This window comes from Syngnathus scovelli, chromosome 6 (assembly GCF_024217435.2).
Source record: "Syngnathus scovelli strain Florida chromosome 6, RoL_Ssco_1.2, whole genome shotgun sequence".
Lineage (NCBI taxonomy): Eukaryota > Metazoa > Chordata > Actinopteri > Syngnathiformes > Syngnathidae > Syngnathus > Syngnathus scovelli.
Window position 1 is genome coordinate 19,107,807 of NC_090852.1, and position 13,457 is coordinate 19,121,263.

The 13,457-nt window shown below is 42.9% G+C and overlaps 4 protein-coding genes across 8 annotated transcripts in view; 2 read left to right on the forward strand and 2 right to left on the reverse strand.

Moving 5' to 3' along the window:
* Nucleotides 1-5,461, forward strand: part of LOC125970724 (transient receptor potential cation channel subfamily M member 1) — a 35,668-nt gene extending 30,207 nt beyond the window's left edge. For 4 of the 5 annotated variants that reach the window (XM_049723305.2, XM_068651028.1, XM_049723306.2 and 1 more), the window contains 14 exons: nt 24-164; nt 241-270; nt 353-645; nt 741-969; nt 1,037-1,168; nt 1,322-1,450; nt 1,567-1,695; nt 1,815-2,066; nt 2,135-2,327; nt 2,903-2,923; nt 3,004-3,148; nt 3,396-3,601; nt 3,675-3,807; nt 3,944-5,461. In XM_049723305.2, coding sequence (XP_049579262.1) covers nt 24-164; nt 241-270; nt 353-645; nt 741-969; nt 1,037-1,168; nt 1,322-1,450; nt 1,567-1,695; nt 1,815-2,066; nt 2,135-2,327; nt 2,903-2,923; nt 3,004-3,148; nt 3,396-3,601; nt 3,675-3,807; nt 3,944-5,264 — 3,354 coding nt within the window. In that variant the 3' untranslated portion in view covers nt 5,265-5,461. The remainder of the gene's footprint in view (nt 1-23; nt 165-240; nt 271-352; nt 646-740; nt 970-1,036; nt 1,169-1,321; nt 1,451-1,566; nt 1,696-1,814; nt 2,067-2,134; nt 2,328-2,902; nt 2,924-3,003; nt 3,149-3,395; nt 3,602-3,674; nt 3,808-3,943) is intronic. The other variant, XM_049723309.2, reaches the window with a different exon arrangement.
* LOC125970740 (ras-related protein Rab-8B) lies at nt 5,401-7,907 on the reverse strand. The gene is made up of 8 exons (XM_049723336.2): nt 7,662-7,907; nt 7,273-7,333; nt 7,146-7,206; nt 6,991-7,068; nt 6,790-6,879; nt 6,633-6,698; nt 6,466-6,516; nt 5,401-6,403 (listed from the first exon to the last, which is right to left on the reverse strand). Exons 1-8 carry the CDS (start codon nt 7,783-7,785, stop codon nt 6,311-6,313), a joined length of 624 nt encoding a protein of 207 aa, XP_049579293.1. The 5' UTR covers nt 7,786-7,907; the 3' UTR covers nt 5,401-6,310.
* Nucleotides 7,908-8,225: 318 nt separating this feature from the next.
* On the forward strand, nt 8,226-9,591 carry rps27l (ribosomal protein S27 like). Its single transcript, XM_049723341.1, has 4 exons — nt 8,226-8,327; nt 9,040-9,148; nt 9,218-9,328; nt 9,407-9,591. Exons 1-4 carry the CDS (start codon nt 8,322-8,324, stop codon nt 9,433-9,435), a joined length of 255 nt encoding a protein of 84 aa, XP_049579298.1. The 5' UTR covers nt 8,226-8,321; the 3' UTR covers nt 9,436-9,591.
* On the reverse strand, nt 9,587-13,441 carry dnaja (DnaJ heat shock protein family (Hsp40) member A). The gene is made up of 8 exons (XM_049723324.1): nt 13,276-13,441; nt 12,762-12,902; nt 11,804-11,978; nt 11,639-11,743; nt 11,331-11,558; nt 11,011-11,241; nt 10,832-10,932; nt 9,587-10,586 (listed from the first exon to the last, which is right to left on the reverse strand). Exons 2-8 carry the CDS (start codon nt 12,891-12,893, stop codon nt 10,371-10,373), a joined length of 1,188 nt encoding a protein of 395 aa, XP_049579281.1. The 5' UTR covers nt 12,894-12,902; nt 13,276-13,441; the 3' UTR covers nt 9,587-10,370.
* Between the last annotated feature and the right edge of the window lie 16 nt (nt 13,442-13,457).

The following is a 13,457-nucleotide window of genomic DNA, read 5'->3' on the forward strand; positions in this document are numbered from 1 at the left end:
TTTTTTTTTTTTTTTCTCTGCAGGGAAACCTTCCTCCAGATTACCAAATCACCTTGATTGACATTGGCCTGGTGCTGGAGTACCTCATGGGTGGAGCTTACAGAAGTAATTACACCAGAAAGGCTTTCCGCAACCTCTACAATACTCTGTATGGACTTAAAAGGGTGCGTATGAAAATTAAAACTGGCGTTTGGAATCATTTGACTTTTTGATACCAAATGTCGTCTTTTTTTTTCTCAGCCCAAAGCCCTCAAGCTTCTCGGGATGGAGGTGAGGCACCCATTTGCTGGCAAACCACACAAATGACGTCATCAAATGAAAACATGACGGTAAAAATGTCTTTTTGTGTTAGGATGACGAACCTCGAACGAAAGGCAAGAAAAAGGCTAAAAAGAAAAAGGAGGAAGAAGTGGACATTGACGTCGATGACCCGGAGGTGTGTCGCTTCCAGTTTCCCTTCCACGAGTTGATGTTGTGGGCAGTACTGATGAAACGCCAGAAGATGTCGCTCTTTCTTTGGCAACGTGGGGAGGAGGCCATGGCCAAGGCTCTGGTGGCCTGCAAACTCTTCAAGGCCATGGCACACGAGTGCTCTGAGAGCGAGCTCGTGGACGACATCTCCCAAGACCTGGAGAACAACTCAAAGTTAGTGTCATGATTTGATTTTTAATCTAACGCTGAAAGGCCATTTCTGATTGGGTAAAATCCTCAGATGCTGATCATGTCGTTCTTCCGTGTAGAGAATTTGGCCAACTGGCCTACGAGCTGCTGGACCAGTCGTACAAGCACGACGAGCAGGTGGCCATGAAGCTGCTGACCTACGAGCTGGTGAACTGGAGCAACTCTACCTGTCTGAAGTTGGCCGTGGCCGCCAAGCAGCGAGACTTCATCGCCCACACGTGCAGCCAGATGTTGCTCACGGACATGTGGATGGGCTGCCTGAGGATCGGCAAGAACCCAGGCCTCAAGGTATAGCTCACCAAATAAATCAAATATTAAACACTAATCTCACCTGATGTGTTTTGGAAATCATTAGGTCATTTTGGGAATCATTTTTCCTCCGCTGATTCTTCTGCTGGATTTCCGTATCGGGGATGACGCGTCCTACAATGTGCCCGGAGGCAAAGAAGAAGGAAAAGAGAAAGAGGATGACAACAAATCCAGCAAGGTTCATCTCCAAACTATTGCACAATCTCCTAAATGTGTATAATGATAATAAAAGATATTCTTTAATTAAAATGATACTATTTTTTTTTTAGGTCACTGTTTATATTTAGGGGAAACTTAGTAAAGTGAAATGTCTTGTTTTTGTGCATTTTAGGACCCCAATGACGCCGTTTCCCGGAAGGGGGATGAAGAGGAAGGCAATGCCAACGTCCGCAAAATCCCCATTGGCAAACGATTATTTGAGTTTTATGATGCGCCTTTCACTAAATTTTGGTTCAACACAGTAAGTTTTATCTTTTATTTATTTTAGGTTTACAGAAAGCAAAATGCTGGGAAACAAATTTGCGCATTTGTTGATGAGTTTTTTTTTTTCTTTTGTGCTATTTTTTTTTTTATTAGATATGCTATCTGTGCTACCTGATGTTATACAACTACATCATTTTGGTCAAGATGGAACGATGGCCATCCTTACAAGAGTGGACTGTCATCGCTTACATCCTTACACTCGGCAGTGAAAAAATCAGACAGGTAAACTCAATCGAGTACCATCTTGAAAGATCTCTAGTAGACTCCATTTTTTGTCAGAATGACAAAAATGGATTTAGCCCATTGTTGTCAGTGGCTCATTAATGTCATTCCTTTTGAAGATCTTGATGTCAGAGCCCGGTAAGCTGAAACAGAAGATCAGCGTGTGGCTGGAGGAGTACTGGAACATCACGGACCTGGTGGCCATCTGCACCTTCCTCCTGGGCCTGATGTTGAGGCTCCAACACGAACCTTACATGGGCTACGGGAGAGTCATTTACTGCATCGACATCATCTTCTGGTACATCCGCGTCCTGGACATCTTCGGCGTCAACAAATACCTGGGACCCTACGTGATGATGATCGGAAAGATGGTACGTCTGTGGAACACGGCGAAGTCACGGCGGCTCCGTTTTGCGACATGCATTTGCGTTTCTTGCAGATGATCGACATGATGTATTTTGTGGTCATCATGCTGGTGGTGCTCATGAGCTTCGGGGTGGCCCGCCAAGCCATCCTGCACCCCGACGAGGAGCCCACGTGGCGCTTGGCTCGGAATATTTTCTATATGCCCTACTGGATGATCTATGGAGAGGTTTTTGCCGACTCGATAGACCGTAAGACTAGAATTCATAGTAAGATTCTGTTTCCTGATTCTGGGCAGATGATCACAGATTCATGTGTATGTGTTGTTATTGGTTGTCAATTCTCGAGTACTTTTCAGAAGGCCGAGACTTACCTCATTTCGATATTAATAATCATTTTGTTGCTGCTAGTGTGTTTTAATTTCTTGAGGTAGTGGCGGTTAAAATGATAAGAAATAAAATGACTTCTGTTTATAGCGAATCTATTTTTAACACGAATTTCATTTAATGAATTGAACCACTAAAACGAATGTATTTTTCCATTCTAAATTGTTGATATGTACCTGGTAATTTGTTTAAATTGATAAGATAGGTATCATTTCACAAACATGATCATCTGCCTCAAGTTTTTTGTTTTTCTTGCCTCTTCTGTCAGGGTGAAGACAGTCGTTGATGAAATTACATTTTAAAATATTTTTTCTTACAATAATGGAGGCTCTGCTAAATTCGAGAATAGTCCACTCTTACTTGGAGAGCAGCTTGATCATGACAGAAGGATGATGATATGTAAAATGATCACTGATTGCTTTATTTAACATCTTTGATGGGTCTGCTTTTCTCTTTAGTCTATGCAATGGAAATCAACCGTGAGTAGTCTTCCAGATAAATTTTAATCAATTCTAATAAGATGGCAAGTATTAACGGTACGGCTCTTTTGTCCTCACAGCTCCATGTGGTGAACATTTATACGATGAAGACGGGAAGAAGTTGCCGCCGTGTATCCCCGGCGCCTGGCTCACACCTGCTATCATGGCCTGCTACCTTCTCGTGGCCAATATTCTCCTGGTCAACCTACTCATTGCTGTCTTCAAGTAAATACACTTCAAAATTATCTACTTACACAAATATATATGTAAATATTCTCTTTATTGTAGTCTAATGACCAACTCAAAACTTACACTAAGCTAGCTAGCTAGCTATCCAGAGTAGCTTGCTATCTAAAAATTAACGGTAAAAGCTTTATAAACACTAAATTGTCTGTGTGTCCCCAAACTTTTGACACGACACTAATATCTTTCAACAAACTGTTTATTGTACTCGTGTGTGATCTTTCCACAGCAACACCTTCTTTGAGGTCAAGTCCATCTCCAACCAAGTGTGGAAGTTTCAGCGCTATCAATTAATCATGACGTTCCATGACCGGCCCATCCTGCCCCCGCCGCTCATCATCTTCAGCCACCTCTACATCCTCTTCAGCCGGCTCTTTCGACGTTGCGCCAGGAAGAAGCAAGACGGAGAACTCGACGAGAAGGACCGCGGCCTCAGTCAGTGCACACGTGTATATCTTGTCACTTGCAGCTATAATCATTTTAATTGTACAAATTACTTTTGTCAAAGAGCTAAGATTGAATCCAGAGGAGCTAAAGAACCTGTACGAGTTTGAGGAACAGTGCGTGGAGGAATACTTTCGGGAAAAGGAAGACGAGCAGCAGTCCTCGAGCGACGAACGCATTAAGGTTACCTCGGAAAGGTGAGCCCATGTTTGGCAATTACAGCAAAACATATTCCCAAACCCCAAAAAAATAAAATTCCATGTCGTGATGCCAATTTCAATTTGATGAACTGTTTGCACACACATCGCTCATAATCCCTCCTGTGCTCCTCAGAGTTGAGAACATGTCCATGCGTCTGGAGGAGGTCAACGAGAGGGAGAACACCATGAAAGCCTCCTTGCAAACGGTGGATCTCCGCCTGGCCCAACTGGAGGAGATCCACGGTCGAATGGCGGTGGCCTTGGAGAAGCTGGCCGGGTTGGATAAGCTCGAGCTGACCAGGACTCAATCTCGCAATTCGTCGGTGTGCGATCCCTCCTCTCTGGTTCGCCAGGGTAGCATCAACAGTGCTGATGGTTATAGCCTCTACCGCTTCCACATGGACATGGAGGAGTTCTCCAGCAAGCAGAAGGACACAGAAGAACCAGCGAAAAGTGGCCTGGAAAGACAGAAGAGTCAAGCTTCCAGCACGTGCGCGCTCAACGTCAAGGAGGGCGCTCAGACCTTGGAAGTCAGCAGTGGCCTGAGTAGAAGCAGACCGGGCTCTTGCGTGGACATCCTCATATCGCCTTGCGAACCCAAGCAGGTGTCTGCGGCCTCGAGCAGCGAAACTTTAACCAACAAGGAGATACTCGGAAGCTCGCAGCTGTTGGATCGAATCGCCGACAAGAACAGACTCAAACCGTCCTCCTCGCCCAAACGGACCAAATCCCTCAGACACTATCCGGCCGAAGAACCGGCCTGTTCTCCTCTGACAAAGAGGAGGAGCATGAGCACCATCATCATCAGCCCACCCGATGAAACCGAGGAGCCCGCCAAAAAGGCCCAACTGCCTCCCACGACTTCCTCCTCCCCAAAAAGGACCAAATCGTTACGCCACGTCCCCGCCGAGACCCCGAACGAAACGTCCCCGGTTACAAAACGGAGGGCGATGAGCAGCATTATTTACAGTCCGGCCGAGGTGCTCGATGACGAGCTTCACGCTCAAGACTACACGTCCTTCGTGGAGCAAGCCGCCAAAACTCCCAACGAGTGGCCCGCCGACCTGGAATACACTCTGCACACCAGCCCGGGCGGTCACATGCCGAAAGTGTCAACAGTCAGAAGAACCATCCAGCAGTTTCAGAGCACCACTGCCGGCATGGAGCTGAAAGAAATGGACGGGATCCGTCCGCTTCCGATCGACAGCGAAGGAACTCCGCAGGAGCTCACGGACGAGCAGATCAAGACGAGGGTGAAGAGGAACGTGTCCGACGGCGCTCAGTATCTGAGCGTCGCCGAGGATAGGTTCCTGGCCTCGCACAGGTCTCTGAGCTGGAACGCCAAGGATCGCAAAGCTAAAAGCAAGAGAGCATCCAGTAGTGAGAGGAAACCCGTGAATGAGTGCGGAGGAGCCACGCACGAGATGGAGGATGGCGCTCATGAAAAGGAATGACATCGGAAAAGTCGGGAAACAATTTATCAAACCGCAATTGTCACGTTTAAGTATGAGGTCAACGAGGAGAGCACAATTATTAGAAGAAAGTCCGAAATACAGTGTATGGAGGAAAGTTTCTGAAAACACCCAAACAAGCTTTCCTCAAATCTTTTAATGTGGAAAAAAAAAAAACTTCCGAATGTCAACATATATATATATATATTGCACCGTACTCAACAATGACTTTCTCTTCAGGTAGTGCTTAATATTACAACATGCAAATACTGACAATGACATCACAACAATGGAGTCACTGGCTCTCATCACAGGAAATGGAACTCTTCTATTTTGTCAGTGGTTAATTAATAAAGTTAAAAAAAAAAAACACATGGAGTTTGTACATTGTCTAGTCAGTCTAATGCCTTCGGGTCTGGGTCATTTTCATATTCGCATCTTTAGTCTTTGTCACTCTTGTAGCAATTAATACACCAGAGGGCAGCCATTTTGCAAAATACATTTCTGGTTAACTTCAATTTATGAATACCTCAAATGTTACATTAATAACTTACTGAAATGTTTTTAAGCGTGACAAATGCAACATGAAAAAAAATGCACATTTTTTTTATGAGTGTTTTTACCATGAACGATCAAATTGTATGAAAATGACCCATAGATATAAATTTACATACACACACACACAAATACAATCATTGCTGGGACTTGATATGTATGTCGCACAGCGTCCTCGTGGTCAATATGGCACAAGGTCAAAAAAAGTAGTGCTACAAAGTGAAACCAGTTAAGTGTTTGTTATTGTACACGTATGTAAGAACGCAAGTTGAATAACTGAGGTAAAGGCAAAACAGAAAACGGACTCCTCGGCTACAAACGAGCCATGGCCTACCGTTCTAGGTTCAGGCCCCCGGTTCCGTGTCTTCAATCGGGACGAGCCCTCGTGCGGCGGAGGCAGTCCGCTCACGCTGAGGGTGAGAAGCCCCTCCCCCTTCCAAAGTCACATTGAGAAGCAATGAGCCCTCTCAAAAAGAGCAAGGTCACAGCACGCCCTAGATGAGCGAACACTTGAGGAATTTGATCCTCTTGGATTTTTTCTCGGAGATCTTGATGGTTTTGCCCGACCCTCCAGCAATGTTGTCAGTCTATTAAGAAAACAATAAGTCATATTTGTGTCGACCAAAAGTTTCATGTCAAAAGCACTTACTGTCTTGGAGCTCAGATTGTGCAGAATGTCTCTTCCCATGGTATAAAAGGCCTGATTCAAATCACAAAAAAAATACGATTCATGACCTCAAATTAGGAAAAAAATTGAGAATCATTTCCTCCACAATATCATACTTCAAAATGTCAAGATTGTAAAAGTTGACCTACCTCTTCTACATTTAGACTTGTCTTTGCGCTGGTTTCCAGGAACTTGACACCATAATCAATAGCCAGCTAAAGAGGGAAAATCAACATGGCGGTGATTTGATGACCATGCATATTGAATGTATTTGAGTTCCTTCTAATGAGTCGGGGACTCACTCACTTTTTCACCCCTGTCTTTGGACACCTGCCGCCTGTCACTCATGTCACATTTGTTACCCAGGACCATCTTCTCCACGTCGGATGAGGCGTGCTGCGAGTCGGAAAGTTGAAGGCAAAATTAATCACAATTCTTAACGACGTGCATCCCTTAATTTTAATGTTGCCCAGACAATTAGGAAATACAAATTCATCCACAGCTCACCTCTTCAATATTCCTGATCCAGTTTTTAATGTTTTCAAACGACTTCTCGTTGGAGATGTCGTAGACCAGCATGATTCCCTGAGAGGAGGACAATGACAAATCATTGTTCCTTCGTCCAGCTTCTCAACATTCCAGCACAGTGAGTGAGGACTTACCATGGCTCCTCTGTAGTAAGCTGTCGTGATGGTGCGAAAGCGTTCTTGGCCTGCAGTGTCCCTGAGTGAAAACAAAGATCTGCATCCATTTTTTCCCCCAAAAAAATTAAAATCAAATGACACTTACCATATTTGAAGTTTGACCCTCTTTCCGTCCAGCTCAATTGTTCTGATTTTGAAGTCTATTCCTGCAGTGAAATGAACAGACTTGTCAGAAAACTGCAGGAGTGGATCTTCATTATTTTCTTTTGGATGCATATTGTTTCAAATGTGGAACATCTCAGCTCATTTAACTAACACGTTTATTTGATCCATGTGAAATCTGGGCTTGTTTGATGGATAGCTCATTAGAATGTATCTCACACCCATTGTCTTTTTTCCCCCATGCAATCAATCTCTGCCCTTGTGTACCCGATGCACGCTAATACACAACCTGTGTTGTGTTATTACATATGTAACCCGTGCTTTATTAATATTATGATGATTGTAACTGACAGGCTAGTGCGATCTACTCACCTATGGTGGATATGAAGGTGGTATTAAAGGAGTCTTCGCTGAACCGAAAGAGAAGGCACGTCTTGCCCACCCCGCTGTCGCCAATGAGCAACAGTTTAAAGAGGTAATCGTACGTCTTCGCCATTGCGTGAAGGAAACACGACGAGATTTGGGTCAATAATTTGGAATACTGGGCCGGGAGGGAGGGAGGGAGGGATCCCCTGTCTTGTGGGTCCTCAGCTGTCCTAGCGGGTCTGGCGGTTGGCCAATGCAGAGATGAGTGACGTAATGCTGCGCGCTGCATTTTGGTTGGTGTAGTTTTAATTACCATACCGCTATTGTTTTGATTTTTTTTCTCCCACTAAACACGTTGTTTGCTTGGAACTCTAATTTTAAAAAATCAATACTATATTTATAGATATATTTTAAGTTTCGCTTTCATACAATTTTAAGCATTTCTATGTATTAAATAAACCCACTCGAGCAATCATGTCTATTGTAAATTAATGATTAAACTACTTGAACTATTCATGTACTTTTATTATCTATTTCTTATCTGATTCTAAGCACTTTGTTTACTTTTGTTTTTATTTTTCCTAATAGCAGCTCGGTGGTAATCCCATTTCTTCCCAGTTGATATCCACCACCACAACCACCAAGTAGAAGAAGAAGCGCAGCGAGATGCCTGTAAGTTAAAAACTCTCATCTATCCTTATTGTTTCCTTTATTTTCCAAAACACAACGTTTGTGTAACAAAGTCACACAGGAAACGACTGGTGGGAGCTGTTTTGAATAACATTGTGCTGCTGTACGTAGTGAAAGCAAGCACATGGTGTGCCCGTGTGGTGTTTATTGCTAGCTCCGCTTTAGCTTGGCGAGACGCGGGGGTCGTCTAATTGCTGGAAAGTCAGCAGCGCGTGAGGGACTTCTCACGAGGTCCAGACATTAGCCTGCGTCCCAATTTTATTCACAACGACCATTGCTCAATTTCAGCGTTAAAAATAGCAAAAATGACCGTTAAGTTGATTGCGAATGTTTGCGAATTGATGTTGATTTAAGAGTTATTGCTGTCTTGTTTGAAGCTTCAGACGTGCTTCGGTTATTTTACGACAAGATCTTCTGACTCCTGTTTGGATTTTCATAACGTTACTGTTTATAGAGCAATTGAAATCTTTTAAGCACCTATAAATAAAGACGAGTTAATTCATTTAGATTTTGTTCTACTTTTCAAACGTATGCTCGGTTCTTAGACTTGTTAGTCGTGACATACCAAAATATGCCACTTTTTAAAAATCTTTTGTAATTGAAACATTTTTATGTCGAATCTTACCACTATGTGGTGCTCTGTATCATGTTTTTACATTACATGTTATAAAAAAATACAACTTATGTCTTTTAGTTGGCTAAAGACCTCCTTCACCCCTCTCTTGAATATGAGAGGAGACAACACAAAAAGAAAAGACTTGTTCAGAGTCCGAACTCCTATTTTATGGATGTGAAATGTCCAGGTAAGCTCAGCAGAAGTGACTTTTTTTTTTACCAGTAGCAAAGAAATGCATTAATGTGTTCATTTGCAGGATGCTACAAGATCACAACTGTGTTCAGCCATGCACAGACGGTGGTTCTATGTGTGGGATGCTCCACAGTGTTGTGTCAGCCTAAAGGAGGAAAAGCCAGACTCACAGAAGGTGAGCTTCAGCGAGTGTCATAAAATAAGTGTCTGTATCTGACTTAGGCTTAACTAAAAAAAATCTTCTGCTTTACAGGTTGTTCTTTCAGGAGGAAGCAACATTAAAAGGAAACATGAATTCTAAAATGCCCATTATGAAATCCCTGGTTCAGATGTCACTATGCAGATGGATACAAATCATGTTTGTGATTTTATGAGGTTGCTATAAAATATGCCTTTAATACAATTTACTAATCAATAAAAAAAGTGGCAACAATTGAAGCACACAGGAAATTTATTGATAAAAGTTTTTGAGGAGCTATGACTGAAATGACCTTCACAGAAAGCATACAAAGTAGTCTTTTAAACTTCCTAATACATCTGTTGGGGTATTAACATAAAGAGAAGACCAGCAACAGGTACATATTGTTTTTTAACAATCACAAACCTTGCATAACCATATCTAAAGAATGTTAAACAAAAGCAATGTTTTCACCAAGTGGTACAGTTCAGTACATATTCGTTTGTTTCAAAGGTGATTCAAATCAGCTTTTGGAAATGAAGGATCTTAACATTTTGCTTTTAGCCATAGTTGCAATATATATTAACTTGTATTGTAGTAAAAAAAAAGAAACTGTAGTGACCTTAGAAACCATTTTTGATGTGAACAACACTTCTGATGAAATTTTTGATTGACCCGTTACATTTGTAGTGCCGTTCATCAACAAATCAAATTTCGAGTGACAGCAAAACTAGACAACTAGATTCAGGAGCTTTTGGTCAACTAGCTCAGTGTGCGGTGGATCTTAAAAAGGTGATCATGAACGAGATGGGATTCATTTTCATTTGTGTCAGCACTTTTTGTGGCATGATCTGATGTGAAAAAAAAAAAAAAAACAGATCAGCCTGAACTAAACTGTGCCACTTGGGTGTCAAGTTATGTTTCCATTTCAGTGGAATAAAGTAAAATTTGGGCTGGGTGCTCAATCAGCACAAAGGTTGGAACACAGTAACTAAAGAACCTCAGCCCAGGTGATTCACTTTGTCCACAGAGTGGCAGACTACTGCGTCTGACACTGCACCCCACCTCTGGGACCCTCCTCGTCTTCATCGTAAGCTTCTCTGCCGTAGTTCCGCTGCTGCGTTCGCTCGTCCACCTCGCAGAGCTCAACCTCCTCCGTGTCGTCGGTGATCAACACGTCCTCCCTGGGGGGAAGCAGCCTTTCCAGCTGGAACATGAGATGTTCCGGGAGCCAGTGTTTTTCAGGAAACTCCACCTGTACAGTAGATGTAAGTACGCAATGTTTTAAAATACTAACCACGATTCAAATTGTAAGTAAGAGCATTCCTTTAAATCAGGTAATGGTGGCTTGTATTTAAAATAACTTCGAAGTTGGGTCACAGTTTCTTCATCAAAACAAAAACATTTCAAGTCATTTGAATTGGGACTTGAGTACATTGGGTTTGGTCAGAGAATGAACTAAACTGTCAAGGCTAGTTAACGCTGTTATTACAATCTTACCTGGAACTGTATGAAGAGTTGTCCCTTTTCGTAAGGGCTCCTGTACACTGGCATTCCTTCGTTTTGGATCACCTTTGTGTCGTTGTTCTTTATAACTTCACCTTCAACCGGGCAAACAGATAAACACTTAATGGCGACGGAAGAAGGCAACCGTCAAAGTCCACGTGTGTAGCGCTTACCTGGTTGCGAGGTGATAATGAGCGTTCGGTCGTCCAGGGTGTTGATGGCCTTCTTGAAGCCGCACAGGGCCTCCACCAGTTTGATGCTCATGGTCATGGTGAGGTTATCGTCGCTTCGTTTGAAAAGGCTATGCTCCTTCTGGTCCAACACAATGATGACGTCACCGGGTTCCAGGTCAGGCTCCTGGTCGCCTTCGCCGTGAAATGTAATTTTCTGACCGTCTCTCATCCCTGCGGTAAAAACATCATCCACTTGTTTCTCAACACATCATGGAAGAAGACAGACGACCTGCTCTAATACATTATGGAGCGTAAATGACCTTTGTCAATGTGAACTTCCAGGATTTTCTTCTTACGCTCCACTTTGTGCCCATTGCAAGTCTTGCAGCGGTCCTTTGAGCTGAACGATTCGCCCTGCCCGTGACAATCTCCGCACATGCTCTGAATCTGCTGAATCATGCCCGGTCCTATCTGCTGCACCTTGATCTGCACTCCTCTTCCTTTACAGCTGGAGCATTTCTCCAAGGTACCTTTCTTACCACCATAACCTGAATGCAAAGAAAATATACATGGAGAATTATTTGAGAAATAGAAATACAGAAGGACATATTCCAAGAGGACTGCGTACCTTCGCACTTTTCACATATGACGTTCTTCTGGAGAGCCAGCTTCCTTGTGCAGCCATTGTACATATCCTCCAGCGAAACGCTTAACTGGTGGACAATGTTCTTCCCTGCAAAGTCATCAGTTTGAGTTGACGTTTGGAGGTCAGTTTCTTTTTAAGATCTCTTACCTCTCCTCTCTCTCTGCATCCTTCCCCCGCCCCCAAAGAACATGTTGAAAATGTCCATGGGGGATGACCCTCCGCCCATACCACCTTCTTTAATTGCTTGCTCCCCGCCTTGGTCGTAGAGAGCTCTCTTTTTGGAATCCGAAAGCACATCATATGCTTGCGATATAAGCTTGAACTGCGGACCAAAAAAAAGAGCATCACATATCAATCACTATAACAATACCTGAATGTTCAAAAGTTTGAAGTTTTTTAGCCACTCCCAACATTTGAATGTCGCCTCACTTCATGCTTTAAGCCTCTGACCAAGCCACACCCATCACTACCGTGCACGAGTACTAAACAAACCGACTAAAACAAACTCATCTTAGCCACATTGTCTTTTTTAAGACAGATTGCTGCAAAACACTACATTTTACCGATTTGGCAATGTGTGTTTTGGAACGTACAATCGCAATTTTAAAAAAAAAATCAAAAAAAGCTGACTTACTGCATTCCTGACAAGTGATCAATAATACTCCTTGTGTTCCTACCGTCTTTAATAGGCTATTGTCAAGACAATAGGAGCATGAGGTGGCGCCAGAGATGGATACTTTTTTGCAGACAATTGTAATAATATTCTACTGACAGACCATATCCTTTTAAAATGCATAACAAAAATATTAGTATAAATTATATTATATAAACCACTGCTTAAGATGAGCTATTAAACATTTTTGAGGGTTTCTATTATCCACAGCCGGGCTTGGTCCTGAATGACTCTCAAATTGCATAACCTCTTGTCATTGCATCATGTGCTATTCCAGACTGGATCATAGAGCTAACGAGTCTGTCCATACTGTACCTACAAAGAGAAGCTACCAGATCATTCCATAGGGTGTAAAATTAGAAGGGGCCATTCCCAACAGCTCGTAAATGGCCACAGAGGTTATCCAAACGTCTATATTTAGCTTCATCTCACCTTCTCGCCCTCATTGGGGTTCTTGTCCGGGTGATATTTTAACGCCAGTTTTCTGTAAGCTTTCTTAATTTCCTCCGCAGACGCTTTGGGTCCAACACCAAGGAGATCGTAGTAGCCAGTTTCGCGAACCATTATGACAGCCTTCAAGAAATTGGTAAAAAAAAAAAAAAATGTCAGCAACAAAATGAGCTTTAAGTGGTCGCCATGCTGACCAGTCAACACAGCTGACGCTAGCAACCAACCCTTTTAAGAACATAAAGCGCTTTAACGCAAATAAAAAAAAGTAACATACACCACATTAATAACAGAACGCCGCACGGTTATTACATAGAATAATAACAAAATTGATAGAATGGAGCTTGTCATACGCTGCTAATCTCTAAAAGCAATTCGGTGCTTATCAGTTATCACGTGCGTTAGCCCGTACTGTGTATAACACTGTGCTAACCGAAAATGCGACGTAATAACTTCGAGAAATAGCTGTAAAGCGTTGAACATCGCTCGTCCAACTTACTTGTGGTATTATTGTCTCCTACGAAATGACTGTGGTGTCAGTCTGAAGTGAAGCCGGTTTCTAGAAGATGGCTGGTTCTTATAACGGCTCTTCAGCGTGGAACTTTCTGGAGAGATCGAGCTGGATGGGCCGGATGCTGTCGAATACGGAAGCCCAGAAGGGGCTAAGCAAAAAAAAAAAAA

What these genes read in the sequence shown, in the direction of transcription:
- LOC125970740 (XM_049723336.2), bottom strand. Translation starts at nt 7,785, where the DNA reads ATGGCGAAGACGTACGATTACCTCTTTAAACTGTTGCTCATTGGCGAC. An exon ending in GGATCAGGAATATTGAAGAG is followed by an intron (nt 6,880 to 6,990) that starts GTGAGCTGTGGA and finishes TCCGACTCGCAG; the next exon opens with CACGCCTCATCCGACGTGGA. An exon ending in CCAAAGACAGGGGTGAAAAA is followed by an intron (nt 6,699 to 6,789) that starts GTGAGTGAGTCC and finishes TTCCCTCTTTAG; the next exon opens with CTGGCTATTGATTATGGTGT.
- rps27l (XM_049723341.1), top strand. An exon ending in TATGGATGTGAAATGTCCAG is followed by an intron (nt 9,149 to 9,217) that starts GTAAGCTCAGCA and finishes GTTCATTTGCAG; the next exon opens with GATGCTACAAGATCACAACT. An exon ending in AAAAGCCAGACTCACAGAAG is followed by an intron (nt 9,329 to 9,406) that starts GTGAGCTTCAGC and finishes TCTGCTTTACAG; the next exon opens with GTTGTTCTTTCAGGAGGAAG.
- dnaja (XM_049723324.1), bottom strand. Translation starts at nt 12,893, where the DNA reads ATGGTTCGCGAAACTGGCTACTACGATCTCCTTGGTGTTGGACCCAAA. An exon ending in GATGCAGAGAGAGAGGAGAG is followed by an intron (nt 11,744 to 11,803) that starts GTAAGAGATCTT and finishes ATGACTTTGCAG; the next exon opens with GGAAGAACATTGTCCACCAG. An exon ending in CATTATCACCTCGCAACCAG is followed by an intron (nt 10,933 to 11,010) that starts GTAAGCGCTACA and finishes GCCCGGTTGAAG; the next exon opens with GTGAAGTTATAAAGAACAAC.